At 43.3% G+C, this 25,531-nt stretch overlaps 1 protein-coding gene across 1 annotated transcript; it reads left to right on the top strand.

Moving 5' to 3' along the window:
• The first annotated feature begins 10,018 nt into the window (after positions 1-10,018).
• Positions 10,019-13,153, top strand: RAG1 (recombination activating 1). The gene has a single exon (XM_069967814.1). The coding sequence runs from the start codon at positions 10,019-10,021 to the stop codon at positions 13,151-13,153; it is 3,135 nt and encodes a 1,044-aa protein (XP_069823915.1).
• The last annotated feature ends 12,378 nt before the right edge of the window (positions 13,154-25,531 follow it).

Raw genomic sequence — 25,531 nt, 5'->3', positions numbered from 1 at the left:
TATAGTTAACCCCTCCACTGCCAGGATGTCCCTAGTATTATAGTTAACCCCTCCACTGGCAGGATGCCCCTAGTATTATAGTTAACCCCTTCATTGCCAGGATGCCCCTAGTATTATAGTTAACCCCTCAATTGCCAGGATGTCCTTAGTATTATAGTTAACCCCTTCACTGCCAGGATGTCCCTAGTATTATATTTAACCCCTTCATTGCCAGGATGTACCTTGTATTATAGTTAACCCCTCCACTGCCAGGATGCCCCTAGTATTATAGTTAACCCCTCTACTGGCAGGATGCCCCTAGTATTATAGTTAACCCCTTCATTGCCAGGATGCCCCTAGTATTATAGTTAACCCCTCAATTGCCAGGATGTCCTTAGTATTATAGTTAACCCCTTCACTGCCAGGATGTCCCTAGTATTATAGTTAACCCCTTCATTACCAGGATGTACCTTGTATTATAGTTAACCCCTCCACTGCCAGGATGCCCCTAGTATTATAGTTAACCCCTCCACTGGCAGGATGTCCCTAGTGCTGTATTAAACCCCTTCCCCCTCCTGGATGCCCCTAGTACTATAATTTACCCCTTCCCCCGTATGCACTTAGGGCCCTAATACACTAAGCGATTTTTAACGATTAACGACTAACGATAAATGATCGCAGACTAGATTCTGTTTTGTTAGCCTGAAAGCGTTCACCATATTACACAGAACGATGGTCGTTAGTTACAATCGTTACTACAATCGTTATTGCGATCGTTACTATAATCACTGAGCGATTGCTGAACAAATGCGGAACTTGAGCGAACGAATGTGGAATTACAGCGAGCGATTAGCAAACGATTAACGATCAAAATCAACGATCAACGACATACGAACGATTTTTCAATTGTTGCCTGCAATTACACAGAACCATTGTCATTTAGATTCAAACGATAGAACGATTTTTCGCATGATAATCGTCCCGTGTAATAGGGCCCTAAGTGTATTATTTAAACAACATCCCCCATCATGGCGTGTGGCCTGCAAGGTATATCTGTAGCACAACTTCTTGATAGGCTGACTGAGTAGGGTGAGCTGCCAGCTGACCCCGGAAGCAGCAGCTTGGAAAACCTTCCGAATTTTTTGTAAGTACTAAAGATAAAGAGAATCAAATTAAATAAATGAGTCAAAAATATTACGGCTGTATTTTTGCATCAAAAAACATTCTAGCCCTGAGGCTATGTTCCCACTACATACTGATAAGCGAGAACAACGGACATTGTTGTATAATAATTGCCGGAATTAATGATCATGGTTTAACATGGGAACATAGCCTAATGGTGGTTTTACACGGAGCGATAATTCGCCCGATCGCACGATTAACGATTTTGAATGAACAATGTTTTTTTATAATGATCAGCATTTAGACAGAACGATACATCGTACGGAAAAATCGTTTTGCGATCGCTCAAGCCTATCTCACACATAGGTGAAATCGTTGAAAGAATGTTTACACGGAACGATCTGCAAATTTTTTGCAAACGATCAACGACGATTTGAGAACATGTTGAAAGATCAAAATGAACGATTTCTCGCTCGTCGCTTGATCGTTCGCTGCGATTACACGTACGATTATCATTCGAATTCGATCGCTATTGTGCAAATTCGAACGATAAATCTTTCCGTGTAAAACCACCATTAAACTAGAATAAGGGTCCTATTACACGGAGCGATCGATTAACGATTAACGATTTCGAAGTAACAATGTTTTCATTTATAACGATCAGCGTTTAGATGTAACGATATATCGTTCCGAAAATTTGTTATTGCGATTGTTTTGATCTCACACATAGGGCGAATCGGTCAAAGACTGTTTACAAATGCCATCGTTATCGCGAAAATTCAAGCGATAAACGTTCCGTGTAAACACAACATAACCATAAACAATCGCATACGAGATTGTTTATCGTTATCCTGAAATCGTTCACCATATTACACAGAACGATGGTCGTTAGTTACGATTGTAAAAAAAAATTGCAAGCTCTTGGGGCAAATGTCATTGTTTTCAGGCACTGATCGGCACTGAACTGTATTTGCACTTTTGCGCTGTTTGTTTCTTGCTTTATGGCGCCCGTCTCCTGTACAGCTGGAGGATTCCTCAGTGCCAGTGTCAGCTGAGCTTTCCCGATAGAAATCTCCATACTACACTGAACAGGCTAAACCGCCGCTATATGTCTATAGACTGAGCCTGTGACGGGTTGTGGGAGTTTTATTAGACGTTGACATTATGCGATTCGTGACTCAGGAGGAACAGATGTGATTCCTGCTCTCAGCTGTTACTGGCAGCGTCCTCCGAAATACATAATACTATACAGGAGGCTGATGCTGAGCAGTACAGACACCACCCCTGCATCTATAACCATTACTATACAGCTAATCTCAGGTAAACGGCATCTCACCATGTACAAAGGGGCAGCATTATAGTAGATATAATAAAATTTGAAAAAATATAGCTACTGACTTTAATAAACAGCGCCACCATTGCCCTCAGGCTGTGTGTGGTATTACAATACAGCTTAATTTTCTTAAATGAAAACTGAGTTGGAAAACCCCCCCATACCCAAACTATGTGAAGCGCTGCGGAATCTGTGTGTGCTATACAAATAAAAGCATTATTATTATTATTATTATTATTATTATTATTATTATTATTATTATTATTATTATTATACCCAAACTGAGGACAAGAGTGGGTAAGAGTGAGGATATGTTTTCCTAAGCCTGGAAAACCCCTTTAAATCTAATTACTGGAAGATTGGATTGATTCCCTTTAAGTAATAGCACAAGCCACGCCATGGTAAGACCACTCCAGGACCATGGAGCCGATCCTTAGCATTCACACGTCCCGTAAAATTGTCCGCGGTCGCGACCAAGGACAATTTTAGGAGCCGTTCAAGTGAATGCAGCCATGATCCGTGCCGCGACCCCCACGCGATTCGCACTGCGAAAAAAGTGTCCTAGTGCAGAATGCGGCATGGACCCCCGCCCCCATACACACACATACACTGCCCGGCAGCAGAGATGACAGGAGCACTTAATGGTCCCAGCTCTCTCGAGGTCACTGACCAGGTCCAAGGCTGATTCCTGACCTTTTTCAGAATCATCCTCACCCCACGAGGTGAGATCTTGCACGGAGCCATCTTCTAACAATTACGCCAACAGTTGTTGCCTTCTCACCAAGCTGCTCGCCCATTAGCCTGTAGCCCATCCCAGCCTTGCGCAGGTCTACAATTTTTGTACCTGTCTTCCTTAGACAGCTCCTTGGTGTTGGCCATGGTAAAAAAAAAATATTGGAGTATGACTGATTGAATGTGCGGACAGGTAACAAGTTTATATACAGGTAACAAATTTAAACAGTTGCAATTAATACAGGTAACGAGTGCAGAGTAGGAGGAGCTTCTTAAAGATACAGTAACAGGTGATTTTTTTTTTTTTTTTTTTAAGATTGTGATGTGTACATACGATAAAAATTACATTGATTGTAGGTGGGAAAACTTAAATAAAAATATTTTTATAAATTTTTTTTAAAAATAATCTTTGTCCCTTCACATGTGTACATAAAGTGCCCGGTGCTATCCCTATAGCGTGCAGGGTGGGTGCCGGTGCACAGCATGCCGCCTCTGCAGCTTGCTCCTGTTTGTCCTGGCCTGCCGAGGTCTGTTGACCCACAAAAACAGAAAACACAGAAGTGTTGTTTGAAGTGGCGGAGAATAACACAGCTGTGCCAGTCATGCTCTGCCTCTCGCCAGCCGCCAACAAGCCCTGTGAGAACCTCTGTGGCTAAACCACTGAGATCCTGCAAAACAGGGCATCCCAGGTGCACGGAGGAGGGTCGGGCCGGGCCCCAGCTGTGGTAAAGGGGGTCAGCCGGCCCCTCTTCTTATTGGCTGCCATAATCTGAACTCTGGCATGAAATGATATATAGAGGCACAGAGCTGTCCATGCCAAGCAGAAAAGGCTGGCGCTCGCTATCCAATGTTGGGACACTGAGAGACACTTGCGTGCGTGGGCATTGACAAGCTGGCAGCAGGTATGGCATCTACAGCTCTGTATAGTTCATTAGTCATGGCTTTGTCTGTCAGAGCTCGGGCACATCCAGGGCGTATTAGCTCCGAATGACCAACACAAGGCTCATCACCTTGCCTACAGGGAGCCATCCCAAATCCTGGCCAGGGGTGAGCATCTGTCACATTAGCGGGCATTAGGAGCCCTGGTAGAGGCCTCTCCTGGGCACTGATCTGCTGAAGCTTGCCTTAGCCTGCAGCTGAATAGCTGTGCTGCCCACGCACCGGCCCCCCACCCCAAGGGTCTGGCTTATATGTGACATTTCATATCGCCCTCTCATTCCTCCCAGCTGGATGAGGCTCTAAGTACAGGCTCCCAGTTCACTAAAAAGCCTCATTTTTTCCCCTAAATTTACTCAATCTTGACCATTTTTTGCAGATCATTTTAAATGTCACATTTCTGCAATTCCTTCCCAGAACGGACATAAAAGGTTCAGTCGTCAGAGTGCAGGTGGTTATCTCCAGAGAACGCCTCCTCCGTCCTGTGCTGCTGTGTGTTATATGTGTGATAGCTAACCATTACTGAGGCCCAAAAACGTGGGATGAATGTGCTAATGGGGGGGTATAGGCTGCTAGTATATGCGCTGTGCAGAGAGAGATAGACATTAGAGAGAAATAATACATAAATGTCCGTCTCCTATCTATATATCTATCTATTATCTATCACATAGGTTAATAGTTAATAGATAAATTGATAATGTATGGATTTTGAATGGATATATAGATATGTTTTGTCTTTCTGTTTAAACATAATCTATCTATCTATCTATCTATCCTCTATCTATCTATCTATCTATCTATCTATCTATCTATCTATCTATCTATCTCCTATCTATCTATCTATCTATCTTCTATCTATCTATCTATCTATCTCCTATCTATCTATCTATCTATCTATCTATCTATCTATCTCCTATCTATCTATCTATCTATCTATCTATCTATCTATCTATCTCCTATCTATCTATCTATCTATCTATCTATCTATCTATCTATCTATCTATCTATCTCCTATCTATCTATCTATCTCCTATCTATCTATCTATCTATCTATCTATCTATCTATCTATCTATCTATCTCCTATCTATCTATCTATCTATCTCCTATCTATCTATCTATCTATCTATCTATCTCCTATCTATCTATCTATCTCCTATCTATCTATCTATCTATCTATCTATCTATCCATCTATCTGATGGATAAATAGATAGATATTGTATAGATAGATAGATAGATAGGCTTAGTAATAATAATACTAATAATAATAATAATAATAATAATATAAAACAAAAAATTAACATGCTATGTAATAGTAATGTCATACTGTTTTTGCTGTGCTTTAACACATTTAGGAATACTTTGCTGTTATATAATCAACATGACTGCAATTAAGGATGGTCCGAACCTGCCGAGGTTCGGGTTTGTACGAACCTGAACTCTCGGCAATGATTCCCGCTGTCTGCCCGCTCCGTGGAGAGGATGAATACAGCGGGAGGACCGTCTAGAAAACTGGGATACAGCCATAGCCATAGGCTGTATCCCAGTTTTCCAGGCGGTCCTCCCGCTTTATCCACCCGCTGCACGGAGCGGGCAGACAGCGGGAATCTGATGCCGAGCGTTCGGGTAATACGAACCCGAACCTCGGCAGGTTCGGACCATCCTTAATTGCAGTGTATCACTCTCCAGTCTGTGAATTTTGAGCTGTTGCAAGACTACAACTCCCAACCTGCTGTGATATCTGTGGGCTGGGGGATGTAGTAGTGCAGTCTGTGGTATCTATCTCCTATCTATGTATCTATCTATCTATTATCTATCTATCTATCTATCTATCTCCTATCTATCTATCTATCTATCTATCTCCTATCTATCTATCTATCTATCTATCTCTCTATCTATCTATCTATCTATCTATCTATCTATCTATCCAGGGCCGTTTTAATACATTGGTGGGCCCGGTGCACAGCCCTCAAGAGTGGGCCCCCCCTTCCCTTTCGGCACATTGTATAATGTACTGAATTTGCCCCCACACTGTATCAAGAGCCCCAATACATACAGTAGTTACCTTATAACACTATTTCCACCATACAGTGATTACATATTACATAAAAACTGCACTAAACAAAACAGAAAGCTATCATCAATGATACCATTACATAATACCGCCACACCATGACCCCTAACACTACAACCCTATAACAGAGTGCAGTTACATCCAGTGACTCACCGGAGGCGTCTTCTCCGATCAGAGTCTGTCACCTTTTCTTTCTCTCTCCATCCAGCCTGGGCCACCTTGAAGTCTTCTCCTGGCTGTGAATCTTCTCTCCAGAATCTGCCAGAGAAATATTTTAGGCTCCAACACATACAGTAGTTAGGTCCCCTGTACCCCTATATAGTAGTTACACCCCTCCATGCCCCTACATAGTTACACCCCTCTGTGCCTCCATAGTTTTAAGGTGTCCCTGTAGTATATAGCCCCTCATGTGCTCCTCCAGTTATATACAGCCCTCCTGTGCGCTCCTCCATTAGTATATAGCCCCCCTGTGCACTCTCCCCAGTAGTATATAGCCCCCCCCTGTGCTCTGCCACAATAGTATATAGCCCCCCTGTGCTCTCCCCCAATAGTATATAGCCCCCCTGTGCTCTCCAATAGTATATAGACCGCTATGCTCTCCCACAATAGTATATAGCCCCCCTGTGCTCTCCCCCAATAGTATATAGCCCCCCTGTGCTCTCCCCAATAGTATATAGCCCCCTGTGCTCTCCCCAATAGTATATAGCCCCCCTGTGCTCTCCATAATATATATAGCCCCCCTGTGCTCTCCCCCATAGTATATAGACCCCTGTGCTCCCCAATAGTATATAGACCCCTGTGCTCCCCAATAGTATATAGCTCCCCTGTGCTCCCCCATAGTATATAGCCCCCTGTGCTCCCCCATAGTATATAGCCCCCTGTGCTCCCCAGTAGTATATAGCCCCCTGTGCTCCCCAGTAGTATATAGCTCCCCTGTGCTCCCCAGTATTATATAGCTCCCCTGTGCTCCCCCATAGTATATAGCTTCCCTGTGCTCCCCATAGTATATAGACCCCTGTGCTCCCCAGTAGTATATAGTCCCCTGTGCTCCCCCATAGTATATAGCTCCCCTGTGCTCCCCCATAGTATATAGCCCCCTGTGCTCCCCAGTAGTATATAGGTCCCCTGTGCTCCCCCATAGTATATAGCCCCCCTGTGCTCCCCAGTAGTATATAGTCCCATGTGCTCCCCCATAGTATATAGCTCCCCTGTGCTCCCTGATAGTATATAGCTCCCCTGTGCTCCCCCATAGAATATAGCTCCCCTGTGCTCCCCGATAGTATATAGCTCCCCTGTGCTCCCCCATAGTATATAGCTCCCCTGTGCTCCCCAGTAGTATATAGACCCCTGTGCTCCCCAATAGTATATAGCCCCCTGTGCTCCCCAGTAGTATATAGCCCCCTGTGCTCCCCCATAGTATATAGCCCCCTGTGCTCCCCAATAGTATATAGCTCCCCTGTGCTCCCCAGTAGTATATAGCCCCCTGTGCTCCCCCATAGTATATAGCCCCCTGTGCTCCCCAATAGTATATAGCTCCCCTGTGCTCCCCCATAGTGTATAGCCCCCTGTGCTCCCCCATAGTATATAGCTCCCCTGTGCTCCCCCATAGTATATAGCTCCCCTGTGCTCCTTCATAGTATATAGCTCCCCTGTGCTCACCCATAGTATATCGCCCCCTGTGCTCCCCAATAGTATATAGCTCCCCTGTGCTCCCCAGTAGTATATAGCCCCCTGTGCTCCCCAGTAGTATATAGCCCATTGTTCTCCCCATAGTATATAGCCCCCTGTCCTCCCCCATAGTATATAGCCCCCTGTGCCCCCCATAGTATATAGCCCCCTGTGCTCCCGAATAGTATATAGCCCCCGTTCTCCCCCATAGTATATAGCCCCCTGTGCTCCCCCATAGTATATGTGCCCCCCCTCCCATATAACATTGAAAAAAAAAAACACTGTTACTCACCTAGGTCCACGCGTTCCTCTTCTCTTCCCTCCTGTGGCCGCACTTCCTGCGGTCACAAGAGGCTGCACTCCCCTTACCCTCGCGCCGACGCTCCAGTGACGTCGGGCGCTAGAGGGAGAGTGCGGCCTCTTGTGACCGCAGGAAGTGCGGCCACAAGAGGGACTGACAGGGAGGGAGCCAATGGCTCTCTCTCTGTCAGTGTCGCTGCTGCTGCAGCGCTGAAGCGCCGCAGCATCAGCGGGCGGGGGCGGCGGCGGACGGGGGGGCCCTGCAGGGGGCGCCATGGAGGGGTAAGTAGATTACCCATCCATGGCGCTCCCCCCTGACAGGCTGGTGGCCGGAGCCCTGTGCGACCGCACTGGTCGCACATAGCAACGGCCGGCCTGCTCGGGGGGGCCCCTTTAACCAGTGGGCCCGGTGCACGTGCACCATGTGCCCTCTGGTTAAAGCGGCCCTGTATCTATCTATCTCCTATCAATCTTCTATCTATCTAAAAGTGCTGTTGGAATTTTTGAATATATCTGTCTGTCTATCTATCTATCTCTTATCTATCTATCTATCTATCTTCTATCTATCTATCTATCTATCTATCTATCTTCTATCTATCTATCTATCTATCTCCTATCCATCTATCTATCTATCTATTTATCTCCTATCTATCAATTATCTATCTATCTATCAATTATCTATCTATCTATCTATCTATCTATCATCTATCTATCTCCTTTCTATCTATTTATCTATCTATCTATCTATCTATCTATCTATCTATCTATCTCCTTTCTATCTATTTATCTATCTATCTATCTCCTATCTATCTATCTATCTATCTATCTATCTATCTATCTATCTATCATCTATCTATCTCCTATCTATCTATCTATCTATCTATCTATCTATCTATCTATCTATCTATCTCCTTTCTATCTATCTATCTATCTATCTATCTATCTATCTATCTATCTCCTATCTATCTATCTATCTATCTATCTATCTATCTATCTATCTTCTATCTATCTATCTATCTATCTATCTGTCTATCGTATCTATCTCATAGCTATTCTCTCTCTCTCATATTTGTCGTCTATCTATTTATCTATCTTGGTCTCTTACAATTACATTGATATAACAGAGAAGATTCCATAGTGTTTATACAGTACCACACCTGTGTGCTGGTTATAATGTATAGTCTTGGTTATGGCTGGCTAATAAGCAGTCGCACAATATTTGGGGTAATGTAACTTTCTTTCCATCAGGAATCACTGTAATCCCATCACAGCCACAGTTTTACCTTGATTTATTGCTATTTTTCTCACTGTGTAGTCCCAGTCTTAGATCTGTAAAATTAAGTGAAATGCCTTTAACCCAACGTTCAGTAATCCACACAACCTGACACTTGACGGGTGATCGCTAGATTGTCCGGGCAGCCCATAGAGGATAGCTGTGGTCCTATTCCACGGAGCAGATGGCTGCTATCACAGTTGTCTGTCTTTCAACATGTTGAAAGACAAACGACAGCAATGATCAGCCGACATCGTTCATGTCGGCTGATCGTTGCCTTCTATTACACGGGACAATTATCGGCCATAAAGGCCGATTTCGGGCCGAATACAGACGTTTATCATTCCGTGTAATAGGGCCTTAAAAGTCTGTGTTTAGTTTAGGCCATCAATATCTGATTGTGTCCAATATTTAGCGCTCTGTACATTGTGTATTGGCCATTCTAGGTTACTGCAGCTCAGCTGGTTTTGAAGTCAATGGGAGCTGAACTACACTAACCCAGCACGGCAGATTACAGTCAATGTTGGTATAAACACTGGACATATATTTTTCACAGAAAGTCTTAATATATATTCTTCTTATGTTTTTCAGCACTTAAAAACATGGAGTCGCCATTGGTGAGCACCCTGGGAAACCCAGTGACAAACGAAATGCATCCTCCATATACCAAATTCTCAGAATGGAAGTTTAAGCTGTTCAGAGTGAAGTCTCTGGAGCGGACGTCCTCACAGGAACTGAGTGATGACAGTGGGGTGTCCTGTACCAGCTCCCAGGAGAAATCCCCATACTTCAATGTAGATTCAGAGGACCTTAGCCAAGAGACTTCACCTACAAAGTGCAAAGATCCAGAGACCACCATCCCGGACAACAATGAGCTTGAAGTGAGGAGACTGGAAGAAGACACTCACTCATCTTTTTTGCAGCACTTGTGCCGGATTTGTGGGGTCTCTTTTAAAATGGACCAGCAAAACAGAAATTACCCCGTTCATGGACCAGTGGACAATGAGACTCAAGATGTCCTAAGGCGAAAAGAGAAGAAAGCCACCTCTTGGCCTGAACTCATCTCCAAGGTCTTCAAGATAGACGTGAGAGGGGATCTGGACTCTATTCACCCGACTCGTTTTTGCCACAATTGCTGGAGCATCATGCATCAAAAATTCAGCAATTCCTTCAGTGAGGTTTATTTCCCCCGTAATAAGGCTGTGGAGTGGAAGCCTCACTGTTCCTCGTGTGATGTGTGCAATTCCTCCAAAACCTGGGGTAAGAGAAAAGGAACAAGCCACCAAAATTCTCTTACTAAAAAGAGAAAAATTAATGTAGATCATGGAAAAAAGACCAAAAACGGGAGCATCTCCCCCCTCTGGAAGAAGACTAGGACCCTGAATCAAATCAAGAACAAATGCAAAGGAATCCACCTTGACTCCAATTTGCTGGTTGTTGACTTTCCTTCTGATTTCACCAAATCAGTCACGTGCCAGATATGTGAACATATATTGTCGGATCCAGTGCAAACCTCATGCAAACATTTGTTCTGCAGGATCTGTATCCTTAAATACTTTAAGATCATGGGTTGCTACTGTCCATCTTGCAGACACACCTGCTTTCCAACAGACCTCACAACTCCGGTGAAGTCCTTTCTTAACATTTTGAACTCCTTGGTCTTAAAGTGCACAGTGACTGGATGTGACGAGGAGATCTTGCTTGGAAAATATTCTCAACATATCTCAAAACATAAAGAAATCAAAGGTAAAGAAGCCTATGCCCATATTAACAAAGGGGGAAGACCCAGACAACATCTACTGTCCTTGACAAGGAGAGCTCAAAAACACCGTCTTAGGGAGCTCAAGATGCAAGTGAAGGCTTTTGCCGATAAGGAAGAAGGTGGTGATGTTAAATCAGTTTGCTTGACTCTCTTTCTCCTGGCCTTAAGAGCAAGGAATGAGCATCGCCAGGCTGATGAGTTGGAGGCCATCATGGAAGGGAGAGGAGCGGGACTGCACCCAGCTGTCTGTCTTGCAATACGAGTGAACACCTTCCTCAGCTGTAGCCAGTACCATAAAATGTACCGCACAGTCAAAGCCATAACCGGACGCCAGATCTTCCAACCTTTACATGCTTTGAGAAATGCAGAGAAAGCCCTGCTACCAGGATATCATCCTTTCGAATGGAAACCACCATTAAAGAATGTTTCCACCAGTACAGATGTTGGCATCATTGATGGCCTATCGGGACTGAATCGCTCAGTAGATGAGTATCCTGTTGACTCTATCGCCAAAAGGTTTAGATATGATGCTGCTCTGGTTTCAGCTTTGAAAGATATGGAAGAAGATATCCTCGAAGGCTTGAAAACCAAAGATTTAGAGGAATACCTGTCTGGTCCATTCACTGTGGTGATCAAAGAATCGTGTGATGGAATGGGAGATGTCAGCGAGAAGCATGGCTGTGGACCTCCGGTCCCGGAGAAGGCTGTCCGCTTCTCATTCACCATCATGAACGTAAGTGTTCACAACAACAATAACGTATCTGTTCGAATTTTTGAAGAAGCCAAACCCAATTCTGAACTCTGCTGCAAACCATTATGCTTGATGCTTGCTGATGAATCAGACCATGAGACTCTGACTGCCATCCTGGGCCCTTTGATAGCCGAAAGAGAATCAATGAAATCCAGTGAGCTGCTTCTGGAAATTGGAGGAATACGTCGAAGCTTCAAGTTTATTTTCCGAGGTACAGGGTATGATGAAAAGATGGTGCGTGATGTAGAAGGTCTTGAAGCCTCAGGTTCTGTCTACATTTGTACTCTATGCGATGCCACACGTCTGGAAGCTTCTCAGAACTTGGTTTTCCATTCCATTACTAGAAGCCACAATGAGAACTTGCAACGCTATGAAACATGGAGATCCAATCCCTACCATGAATCTGTTGATGAACTTCGTGATAGGGTGAAGGGAGTTTCTGCAAAGCCATTTATTGAAACCCTCCCCTCCATTGACGCTTTACATTGCGACATTGGAAATGCTGCAGAGTTCTATCGAATATTCCAGCTAGAAATTGGAGAAGTCTACAAGAATGGCAAAGCCCCTGTAGAAGAACGAAAGAAATGGCAGACAACACTTGACAAACACCTTAGAAAGAAGATGAACTTAAAGCCCATCATGAGAATGAATGGAAACTTTGCTCGAAAACTCATGTCCAAGGAAACGGTCGAGGCAGTTTGCGAGCTGATACATTCTGAAGAGAGGCAAGTGGCCCTCAAAGAACTTATGGACTTGTATCTCAAAATGAAACCGGTTTGGCGTTCTTCATGCCCGGCTAAAGAGTGTCCAGAGTTGCTCTGCCAGTACAGTTACCACTCTCAGAGATTTGCAGAACTCTTGTCCACCAAGTTCAAGTATAGATATGAGGGCAAGATCACCAACTACTTCCACAAAACCCTCGCCCATGTCCCAGAGATCATAGAACGTGATGGCTCCATAGGAGCTTGGGCAAGTGAAGGCAATGAGTCTGGTAATAAACTGTTCAGGCGCTTTAGAAAGATGAATGCGAGACAGTCCAAAACCTATGAAATGGAAGATGTTTTGAAACATCATTGGCTTTACACATCTAAATTTCTTCAGAAATTTATGAATGCCCATATTACCCTTAAGAACCAAGGTTTCACTGTAGATATAGAACCATATCAAGAACCAGAGGAAGGGTTAGAAGTTCCAGTAGACTCTTTAGACCTAATGGAATTCTGAGTTCACGTTTTAGAAGGCTAAGAAGGTTCTAGAAAGTTATACTATGGTTTTCCTCAATAGAAGCCAATTTGTCCAAAGGCAGTGTTACGGAGACCCTCAAGCTTCCAGTTGCTTGGACCAAGGTGTAATGAGCTTGTTCTACAAGGCTTATTTAAGTAGAGTTGTCGGCTGGAGAATTCTTTTGTTGTGAGAAATAATATTAATATAGCCAAAGGTGATTTTGAACCGCATTATTTTTGAAAGTATTTTTAGAAAAATGGCTACATATATATATATATGGCTAGTATCCGTTAGATAAAGACTGGGAAGTTTTAGCCGTTGAACAACTGATGGTTGTGTTTTTGTTTTTTGAGGTTTCATCAGAACATAATTTTTGTCTTACTGGTTGGTTATATAGTTACCTCTTCTCCACCCTTAGGGTCGAGTCTTTTTACCCCATATCTTGACAACTATACTTGTCTATATGGCTGTTTTCTTACATTAGCTATGATATATAACAGATATTACTATTTGCATAAAGTTTAAGTATTGATATGCTACTGAAATATATTTAGAAATTATGTTTTGCTCTACATGTTAGCCCATAGAGTGCCAGTATGGCACACATGGGCCCATTACCGTTACAAAATCCAAAAATTCTAAATCCATGCACATTTCCGTTATACATGTGTATATATGACTATCCTCAGCTTACCTCATGTTTCTACTTGTCACTTTTTATTTTAGCCTAGTGCTGCACTGCAGATACCGTATTTTTCGGACTATAAGGCGCACTTAAAATACTATGATTTTCTAAGAAATTGTAAGTGCGCCTTATAGTCCGGTGCGCCTTATATGTGGACCGGGACAGCTCCGGCCTCCATGGCACAGATAGACACAGCACAGCGCAGCGCTCCCTCACCTGGACTCCTGTGCTGTCCCGCTCTCTCCAGACGGGGCTGAGCGCTGCTGTGCTGAGGTGTCTGCATTCCGAAGGGGAGGGGGAGCCCGAGTGGAGGCAGAGGGAAACTAAGGCCCTGTTCTCACTGAGGAAAGGTAGCGGAATTCCGAGGCGGACAATTCCGTCGCGGAATTCCGCTACCTTTCCTCAGTGGGAACGGGGCCTAATGCTGCGGCTCTGCGGTAAGCTCGGCAAGGGTCCGGGGGAGACGGTATTTGCAGGCAGGCTGTTCTGTCAGGCACTCTTACCTGTCAGATGAGGGAAGAGTACGGGCTGCCATGGGCTCCCTGCGTGTCCCCGCTTATGCTGTGTGTGACGGAGCAGTCTGCCACACCGCTCCGCCGCCGGCATATGAGCTGGAGGGAGAGGGAGCCGCAGGGACTCCGGCGCCATGTTGCTTTGACCGGGCAGAGGGGAGAGAGGCTTCCAGCTTCCTCTGTGCAGCTTCCTCCGCCGCTCGCCTGGATCAATGAAGGGTTTAGAGTAAAATAAAGCCTTGCTGTGCAGTACAGCAGCCGTTCGAAGCGGGAGCTCGGCCAGGACACAGCCGCTCTCCTCAGTGGCTAAACCACGCCCCCTCTCTCCCACTGTCCCGCTCTCCCTGCTCTGAGGCTCCTAACTATGGTGGCCACAATGCTCCATGCAGAATTCTGACAACGGGATTCGCTGGCAGAATTCTGCCTATCCTGCATGGTGCATTAGGGCCACCATAGTTAGATTCCTCAGTACTGTGACATAAGGAGCTTCAGTAAGTACTGTGACAGGTGACAGGTGACAGGTGACTTGCAGCAGACCCCAAAAATGCCTCCTGTTAAAAGACATGCTTATAATGCTGATTTTAAGCTTAAAGCAATAAGCTATGCAGCAGAGCATGGAAATAGAGCAGCTGCAAGGGAATTTAACATTAATGAATCTATGGTGCGTAACTGGAGGAAACAAAAAGATGCCCTACGCCAGGTAAAGAAGAGCACACTGAGTTTCAGAGGACACAAAGCAAGATGGCCAAATTTGGAGGATAAAGTAGAACAGTGGGTTATCGAACAGAGAACTGCAGGGAGAAGTGTCTCCACTGTCTCTATCCGACTCAAAGCCACAGCGTTAGCACGCGACATGGAGATCAAGGACTTTCAAGGAGGTCCTTCATGGTGCTTTCGTTTTATGAAAAGGCGTAATCTCTCCATCCGCGCCAGAACAACTGTCTGCCAGCAACTGCCAAAGGATTATGAAGAGAAGCTGGCCATGTTCCGCACCTACTGCAAAACCAAAATAAATGAAAAGAATATTCAACCAGAACACATCACTAACATGGATGAGGTACCCCTCACTTTCGACATCCCTGTACAACGTACTGTTGAGAGAACAGGGACCAGTACAGTATCTATACGTACCACAGGACACGAGAAGTCTTCTTTCACTGTAGTCCTCGCCTGTCAGGCTAATGGCCAGAAGTTACCACCCATGGTCATTTTCAAGAGGAAGACTTTGCCAAAAGAAAAGCTTCCTGCTGGTGTCATCGTCAAGGCTAACCCAAAGGGCTGGATGGACGAGGAGAAGATGAGTGAGTGGCTAAAGGAGGTCTACGTCAAGAGACCGGATGGCTTTTTTCACAAATCCCCATCCCTATTGGTCTGTGACTCCATGTGCGCCCATGTGACCGATGCTGTCAAAGCCCAAGTGAAGAAAACTAACTCGGAGCTTGCCGTCATTCCAGGTGGATTAACCAAAGAGCTCCAGCCGCTAGATATCGGCATTAATAGGTCATTTAAAGTTAAATTGCGAGCTGCATGGGAGCATTGGATGACAGAAGGTGACCACACATTCACCAACACAGGGAGGCAACGCCGGGCAAGTTATGCTACTATGTGCAAATGGATCGTGGATGCCTGGGAGAAGGTATCAGTCTCCAGTGTCACCCGAGCTTTCAGGAAGGCTAGAATCATCACTGAAGAGCTAAGCAGCAACGAGACCGACTCAGATGATGATGATGATGATGATGAGGGGGACCAGAGAATGCTTGATGCCGAAATCGCCCAACTGTTAAACTCCGACACTGAAGATGAAGAATTTGATGGATTTGTAGTGGAGGAATGAATTGAGAATATACCGCAAGTGTACTGATTTACAGTTACAACTAAACAAGTTGTCAGTTAGTGTTAAAAAGTTAAATAAAGTACGGTATGATTTATGGTCTGAGTTTTGTTTCATTTAAAGAGAATCAGCATCAGATGCACATTATTGCCATAATTTTTTTTTTGTTTGTATGATCGTTTTTCGTTTGTTCAAACTAGATGCGGTGCGCCTTATAGTCCGGTGCGCCTTATAGTCCGGTGCGCCTTATATATGAACCTAGATGGCTTAGCAGGCTAAAATTGAAGGTGCGCCTTATAGTCCGGTGCGCCTTATAGTCCGAAAAATACGGTAATCAGATTTACATTGTAACCTGCCAGGTGACCTAGTGATTGGTCAGCCCATGGCAACTCCGAGCAACATTGCTGTTGTTGGCCGATGTGGTCATTTAGATTCCAATCTCTATCTCCTGAAGGTCTAGTTCTATGCTACTGATGATGTTAGCTCTGTGACATAAGGGTCTAGTTCTACCCTACTGTTGATATGAGCTTTATCTCAGGTATTTGTCTACCCTACTGGAGATATGAGCTGCCTATATCTCATGAAAGTCAAGTTCTACCCTACTGATCATATGAGCTCTGTCTCCTAAAAGCTATAGTTCAAAGATAACACTGCCGACTGCTTCTTAAAGCGCTCAATGCAGTGAAATCCTAGGTGCATTGCTCCCTTGGAAACATGAATATGCAAAATAAGAGCCTGTGGAGCCTTTATTTAAGAGTCTCGAAACAAAGGACTAGCCAGATATCCCTCCGCGAAGGACCCAGCCTGGGTCCTTCCCGGAGGGATATATGGCTAGTCCTGTGTTTTGAGACTCTTAAATGAGGCTCCACAGGCTCTTCTTTTGCCTATTCCTAAAGGCCTAGTTCTACTATCTTACTAATGATATGAGCGCCATCTCCTGAAGGTCTAGTTGTACCCTTCTGATGATATGAGCTCCATCTCCTGAAGGTCTAGTTTTTTCCTACTAATGATGTTAGCTCTGTGTCATGAGGGTCTAGGTCTACCTTATTATCGATTTGAGCTTCTACCCAAAAGGAACTAGGTCTAACCTACCAGATATATGAACTTGATCTCATGAAGGTCAAGTTCTACTCTACTGGTGACATGAGCTCTGTCTAATATAGGTTTAGTTGTAACCTATCTCATAAAAGTCTAGTTCTATCCATGATATTAGCTCTGTGTCATGAGGGTCTAGGTCTACCTTACTGTCGATAGTAGCTTCATCTCAAAAGGGTTTAGGTCTACCTTACTCCTGATATGAGCTCCTGATGAGGGTCTAGTGGTAACTTAACACTGATAGGGGCTGCATGGAACACTGTCTTGGGTTTAGGCTTCAGGTTTCAATGTTATCATACTTTAAACTCCTTTTTTTCTACCTCATTTTGCCTTGCACAGAATTTTTTTTAGACTTTCTTTGTGATATCAGAGAATTTTTTTCTGTAGTGAAGTAAGCTAAGTTTAATTGTGAATTTCACAACATCCTTTGATAAGTCTTTGATTGTGGTGTTGTTTATGTATTTTTTTTTTAAAGGGATAGTGTCACTTTTTAGCAACATTACTGCCTCATAATATTTTTTAAAGCAGACGAATATTTTTTTCTGTTTTTTTTTTCAAAGGAACACAAATTGTAAGGCAATTTTCCCACTTTTGGAACATAGCGAGGAAAGGCGGACGTCTTGATCATGATCATTGGTCGTGATCATTATTAGCCGCCATCAATATTACGAGGCGGCTGCCATTCCCCGCTGTGTTCCCGAAGTGGGAACATAGCCCCAAACTGTAAGTATACATTATGCCTGGTGCAGGGTTAAGTGGGTGAAGCGTGACACAAAGCCACACTTCACCCCCCAGGCCCTGATCTAGGCATAATGCAGTGCACCAGGCTTGGATGTTCCTTCATTCTATGTTCACACACCGTTAAAATGACAGCCGTTTTATTGGCAAGATGGCATCTTTTACGAATAATGGCCGTTCTATAAAATAACGGTCATTATTTGTTATTACAGGAGAAGTCCAGGCTTCTCTAAAATATGGCAGCAGGAAGGGGCAAGGGGGAATTTGATAACCAGTAGGAACTTACCTCTCCCCGTGCCCGCGGTGAGCGGCCACAGGTTGCCCGCCAGAAGGCATTTCCCCCCGAGTTGTGATACTGTCACGACTCGGGGGAAAAGGCCTGTCCCAGCTATTGGACTGGCCGCTCAGCCAATCAGTGAGCCAGTCTATCAGCCGGGTCGTGACATGTCAGCATCGGAGATCCCAAAGCCAATCCTGCCGCTCACCGTAAGCACGGGGAGAGGTAAGTTCCTACTGGTTATCAAATTCCCCCCTGCCGGCTGCCAGATTTTATAAATCGCAGGAGTTCTCCTTTAAATGACGACCGTCCGATAAAAACGGCCATCATTTTGACGGTGTGTGAACTTAGCCTGAAATCTTCAGATGTTATGTTTTGCACTTATTCCGATGAACTTTGGTTCGGATTTTAAAAATATTTTATGACTTTTTCTTAAAAAGTAAGAAAAATTTAAATAAAAAAAAAAAGTTCTTTTTGGAAGATGATTGCATCATGGGATCATTATCAAACATTTTCTTCGTAAGATTATTATACATTTTATAGACTACTTAAAATGTATTTTTTTTATTTTAAATTGTGAAAAAAATAAAAGAAAAAGAAAGAACATGTAACTGACATATGTAATGCAGACGATTTTATGTGCCCGTTCAGTATGTTTTTGCTGTCTACAATTAAATTTTTAATAAAGATTTGGTGATTAAAATCTCCGTTTTGTGCATTGTGTATGTAAGAGCGCCACATAACATGGTAATAATGGAGGAATCGTAATGAGGTTTTCAACTCACTAAGGTATTGTCATATTGTTGTGTAAATGGATGAGAGCAACACTTCTAGTAAAGAGCCTTGTACATACACAGGGAAGGATACAATAGGATATGACTGTGTGGGCAGAATAATTTAACCCTTGTGGTGATTTTTTCACTTGCTCAGGCTATGCTATTAGAGATGAGCGAACCGGGTTCGGGTTCGAGTCCATCCGAACCCGAACGTTCGCATTTGATTAGCGGGGCTGCTGAACTTGGATAAAGCTCTAAGGTTGTCTGGAAAACATGGATACAGCCAATGACAATATCCATGTTTTCCACATAGCCTTAGGGCTTTATTCAAGTTCAGCAGCCACCGCTAATCAAATGCCGAAAGTTCGGGTTCGGATGGACTCGAACCTGAACCCAATTCGCTCATCTCTATATGCTATGTATTATATAGGCAAGAACCTGAAGTCCTTTCAGTATTTTACCCATGGGAGGCAGTATTATAACAGTTATATTCTTGTATATAGGAACAGTATTATAGTTATTAGAGTACGTAGTAGAAAGAGGCGGTCACTCACCACGGATAGCCGATGAAGTCTTTATTGTATCCACACTGCAAACTAGAGCAAGGAATGGGAAAGGTGGAGGGCAGGTGGGATCAGACAAACGTTTTCACGCGGTCGCGCGCTTCATCAGGTCTGGCATTTTCAATTTGTATTCACATTAATGATCACCTGTTATAAGACACACCTTTACCGGTGTGACGTATGCAAGACCTGACGAAGTGCGTGACCGAGTGAAAACGTTTGTCTGATCTCACCCGCTCCTCCACCTTCTCCCTTCCTTGCTCTAGTTTGCAGTGCGGATATAATAAAGACTTCATTGGCTATCTGTGGTGAGTGACCGCTTTCTCCGCTGGCGGCACCTGCTGGGTTTGTGGGAGGCCCTTGGGGTTTGGTCCTGTGACAGTGGGGTTGCAGGATCATTCCGTGGCCTCCTTTTCCTGCTTGCGCTTGCTTTGCAGGTTTGGCGGTCGCTGACCGACTCAGTGTTCATTTAGTGTAGGGACTCATGTGAACCAGGAGACCTGCACGTGGTACATGAGGCAATATGCTTTGATCAAATTATATACCAACATCCTGGCAGTGGTTTCTAAATGTAGCTGAGAGGCATTAGTGTCAGCCATAGGTGTGATGTGCAGCTATCCTTTCTCCTTTCTATGTCTGTATTATAGTACAGTGGTGCCTTAGATTACGAGCATAATTCGTTCCAGGACCGCACTTGTAATCCAAATCACTCTTAAACCAAAGCAAATTTTCTCATAAGAAATCATAGAAATGCAGACAATTGGTTCCACACCCCAAAAATAATGATATTTTATTCTGAATAACATGTAAAACAGATGAAACAAACAATGAGAAACAGCTGAATCTGTGATATATAAGTTACTGTACAGTATAGCAATCAGCTTGTAGAGTATAATGTATAGTAACTGTATATTGCTGATAACACAGCAGCAGTTTGTAGATACAGAATGGAGATGCAGATACCCACAATGCAGTAGTGTAGTACAACAGGCTAGAATAGAGAAGCAGGGCTGCTGTCAGCGGTCTGTGTGGTCACATGACAGCAATGGGAAAGGTGTGTGTGTGTTTAGTACAGACCAGGAAGTGAGAATGCCAGAGCTGTGCAGGAGGACAGAGACAGAAACTTTATATAAAGCAGTGTGTATAGCTGATTGTGAGTGCAGGCACATTATTGCAGCAGTGTGTATAGCTGAGTGTGAGTAGAGGGACATTATAGCAGCAGTGTGCATAGCTGAGTGGAAGTTCAGGCACATTATAGCTGCAGTGTGTATAGCTGAGTGTGAGTGCAGGCCCATTATAGCAGCAGTGTGTATAACTGAGTGTAAGTACAAGAACATTATAGCTGCAGTGTGTATAGCTGAGGGTGAGTGCAGGCACATTATTGCAGCAGTGTGTATAGCTGATTGTGAGTGCAGGCACATTATTGCAGCAGTGTGTATAGCTGAGTTTGAGTAGAGGGACATTATAGCAGCAGTGTGTATAGCTGAGGGTAAGTGCAGGCACATTATAGCTGCAGTGTGTATAGCTGAGTGTAAGTGCAGGCACATTATGGCAGGGATGGAGAGAATGGGAAACACAAGGGTTGACAGAGACTGCAGGGAGCAGGAAGGAATCAGCAGTACAGATGTGGGCACATACATGCAGCACTCTCTGTCCGGGGGGAGAGAGGGGTTACAGCTATGGAGAGATTACCTCCACAGTCCTGTCCCCTGATGTAAGCCCCAGCCTGAAGTGGATCTACTATGATTTGGAAGGTGATGAAGACTTCCTGGGTCAGAGAACAGTGCTGTAGACCCCGCTATGCAGACTATGCCCCTCCCCCACTCCCGCTCCCACCCAGCACAGGGAGCTCTTAAACCAAAGCAATGCTCTTAAACCAAGTTACAATTTTGAAAAACTGTGAGCTCTTTTTGCAAAACGCTCTTAATCCAAGTTACTCTTGGGCCATTTTTTGAGTGCATACTATGGCTTTACTATTGAGTCAGAGACAAAACTCATATATGCTCAGAAAAAGAGTTTACATTGACAAAGAAGAAGCCGCTGTGCCGGAGGGGTCTGAATATCTGTATCCTTCTTATAGCTGATAATAATGAGAAACACAGCTGTTTAGTAAAATGCGGTACATAGAACATAGTGTCTGTAGAATGGTTAAGTCCATTAGGTCAAGGAATATAATGATACGCCCCGGTGTATGGGAGCAGATGTAATAGTATTGGCTCTTATATACAATACAACCCTCTTCACCCTGACCATAATGCTCGGCCCTCTCTTGCTCTAGCGCTTTACTCTCCATGGTTGGATTATTACATCTTCTTTTTTTACACTAATTCATTAATTAATTTCAAGTAGGATGATGTGTATACATCCGCCTCCGCATGTCACCGGACTCATTACTGTATATTACCAGCAATAATGGCCTATGTACTTGTATAGTACTACAGCAGAGATAGAGGAGAATACTGACAGCTTCACTGGGCACTATGGACATGTTCTAGATGCTCTCGATAGGTTCATGTAATTGGTGCTAAATGCAAAAAAAAAAAAATTTGAAAATTATAAATTTTGGCACACAAGGTACCAGGCAGGTGTTGGGTTATATGGTTTTCTACATTATAGGACTTCTTTCTCACAACCTCCTAAACCACAACTTCTGTACGTCCGGCCTACTCCATTGGTTTCTCTCAGATCAGTATTTGGAGGACTATTAGTTCATCGGGATCACTCCAAAAAGTCCTAATGCTTTCACTACTCACACGTCTGTCTCTGTACTCTAGAAAGTTGTGACTAGAGATGAGAAAACTGAACTTTATTAACCGAAATTTACAAAAAGTTTGGTTAGTTACAGAACCAAACTTTTTTCAAAGTTCGCAAAGAGTTTGTAAGGATGGCGGCCGCACAATTTAATACATATAGAAAACAAAGAAAGAATCGATACTCACCTGTCTGTGCTCCCCCAGTGTCCTCCTAAGGGTCTTTGGTGTCCTGGCGTCCAGTCCACTCAGCCAATCACTGACTAAGACGGTACAGCACTGCGACCAATGGCTGTCACTTTCGTCTCAGGAAGTGGAGGCGGCTCCAATCAGCGGGGGACACCGGGGGAGCTCGGACAGGTAAGTATTGATTAGTGAACTTGCTGAACCGCACTAAAAAAATTGAAATGCCTGCAATCTTCAAAGTTCAGTGAACCCTGCTGAACCGAACTTTTAAAAGTTCACTCATCTCTATTTGGGAGCCATCAGCCTGTTTGGATTAAAGGGTACCTGCAAAGTTAAATTCCTTCTAATTTTTCAATTCGGCACGGAAAGACACACGTCTACACTGGTCAGTTGACTTGCGACCATATGATGCCTAGCAGTTCTGTGCACACTTCTAATGACTTGGACTTTTGCCAGAATCTAGGAGTGGTCAGTATGGACCATTGTTAATCTATGGGGTCCTAATGGTCTACAAACAGGGGTCCTGAGTCGTGCGCTCTGCTGCTCCAGTCCTCCAGTCATTGTCTATAAGATTACCATAGATAGCTGAGTACATCACCCTCCAGTCCCATAGACAATGAATAGAGTGACTGCCAATCCATATAGATGGGAGACTTGGGACCTTATTCTCGAGATCACTGGGGGTCCCATTGATTGGATCTGCACTTATCTATTAAGGATAAACGTCACTGGTGGGACAACTTCTTCAACTTATGATTCAGTGAATTTGTATTTCATGTCTGATCACTGAATTTTCCAGATTTCCTCAAAGAAGAAAAGGGGTGACCAAGTGACAGAAGACTCGGCCCATTAGATCTAGTAGAATTCACAATGGCGGCTTTCAGACTCTATCGTAGTTGTCCACCACTAGTTCTCCATAGACTCAGATGGATTGTGGAGAATTTTTTTTTGCCTTGCTCTATGGGAAAAATATGCAAATTAGCTCCTCCCCATAAGGAATAAAACTCTCATATTAGCCAAACCAGAGTTGAGAAACATGATCTGCTATGAGGGATGAAATGTCTCCTACATCCATCAGGGAGGTGTCACCATACTTCTTTCTTACAAGCTGAAAAATAAGACAGACAACAGGAAAACACATACGGGATGTAGAAGTCTGATATCACATCTTAAGATTTAGACTGGTTTCTGGTGTAATCTGTGACAGTTACATGTCTTTCCACCCGGGAGATCATGTGTGTGATGGTGTATGATTAATAGTGACTCTTGGAATCGTGTATCTTATAGGACGTGCAGCGGCAGCAGCGGTCATGTCATATCGGCCACTTTGTTGGCTCTCTTTCAGAGATAGGAGTGTACGGTATACTATGTGATGTATAGTAATTGATGTCACCCGCAATGAGTGTCAAGATTTGTAGGAGAAGTGAGAACTGGAGGTCACAGACTATGGAAAGTGAAGGTTATATTATAATAAAGAGTCTATCTATCTATCTCCTATCTATCTATCTATCTATCTATCTATCTATCTATCTATCTCCTATCTATCTATCTATCTATCTATCTATCTATCTATCTATCTCCTATCTATCTATCTATCTATCTATCTATCTATCTTCTATCTATCTATCTATCTATCTATCTCCTATCTATCTATCTATCTATCTATCTATCTATCTATCTATCTATCTCCTATCTATCTATCTATCTCCTATCTATCTATCTATCTATCTATCTATCTATCTCCTATCTATCTATCTATCTATCTATCTCGTATCTATCTATCTATCTATCTATCTATCTATCTATCTATCTATCTATCATCTATCTATCTATCTATCTATCTATCTATCTCCTATCTATCTATCTATCTATCTATCTATCTCCTATCTATCTATCTATCTATCTATCTATCTATCTATCTCCTATCTATCTATCTATCTATCTATCTATCTATCTATCTATCTCCTATCTATCTATCTATCTATCTATCTATCTATCTATCTATCTATCTATCTCCTATCTATCTATCTATCTATCTATCTATCTATCTATCTCCTATCTATCTATCTATCTATCTATCTATCTATCTATCTATCTCCTATCTATCTATCTATCTATCTATCTATCTATCTATCTATCTATCTATCTCCTATCTATCTATTATGTATTTCTCTATCTATTATCTATCTATCTATCTATCTATCTATCTATCTATCTATCTATCTATCTCCTATTTATTTATCTCCTATCTATCTATCTATCTATCTATCTATCTATCTATCTATCTATCTATCTCCTATCTATCTCCTATCTATTATCTATCTATCTTCTATCTATCTATCTATCTATCTATCTATCTATCTATCTATCTATCTATCTATCTATCCATCCATCCATCCATCTATCTATCTATTTATTTATCTAATCTGCTGTAAAGACACACCATCCTCCTCTGCTTCTGAACATGGCCTTTGATCTGTACACAGCATAGCACCCCTGTCCATGTGTTCCATTGAGGCGTATGGTTTTCATAGACAAAATACCCCGCCTCTCTCATTTGACAGTCTAATATCCAATGCTAGATTGCGTTTGTATGCCAATGGATGCCTTAATGAGGGTACTCTGGAGATGTTCTTTAATTAACTGGTTTCAGAAAGTTAAACTAAAGTCTTCCTGTACTTATCAGCTGCTGTATGTCCTGCGGAAGCGGTGTATTCTCTCCAGTCTGACACAGTGCTCTCTGCTGCCACCTCTGTCCATGTCAGGAACTGTCCAGAGCAGGAGAGATTTTCTCTGAAGGCTTTTTTTTACTGTTCTGGACAGTTCCTGGCATGGACAAAGAGCTCTGTGTCAGTCTGGAAAGAATACATCACGTTCTGCAGCTGATAAGTACTGGAAGACTTGAGATTTTTTTTTTTTAGAAATCATTATATATCATATACACAGAGTGATCATACATTGCAGA

The sequence above is a fragment of the Dendropsophus ebraccatus genome, chromosome 4, assembly GCF_027789765.1.
Source record: "Dendropsophus ebraccatus isolate aDenEbr1 chromosome 4, aDenEbr1.pat, whole genome shotgun sequence".
NCBI lineage: Eukaryota > Metazoa > Chordata > Amphibia > Anura > Hylidae > Dendropsophus > Dendropsophus ebraccatus.
This window is presented reverse-complemented; position numbering and strand designations above follow the sequence as displayed.

Excerpts from the sequence above, each read along its gene's own strand:
- RAG1 (XM_069967814.1), top strand. The coding sequence starts at position 10,019 with ATGGAGTCGCCATTGGTGAGCACCCTGGGAAACCCAGTGACAAACGAA.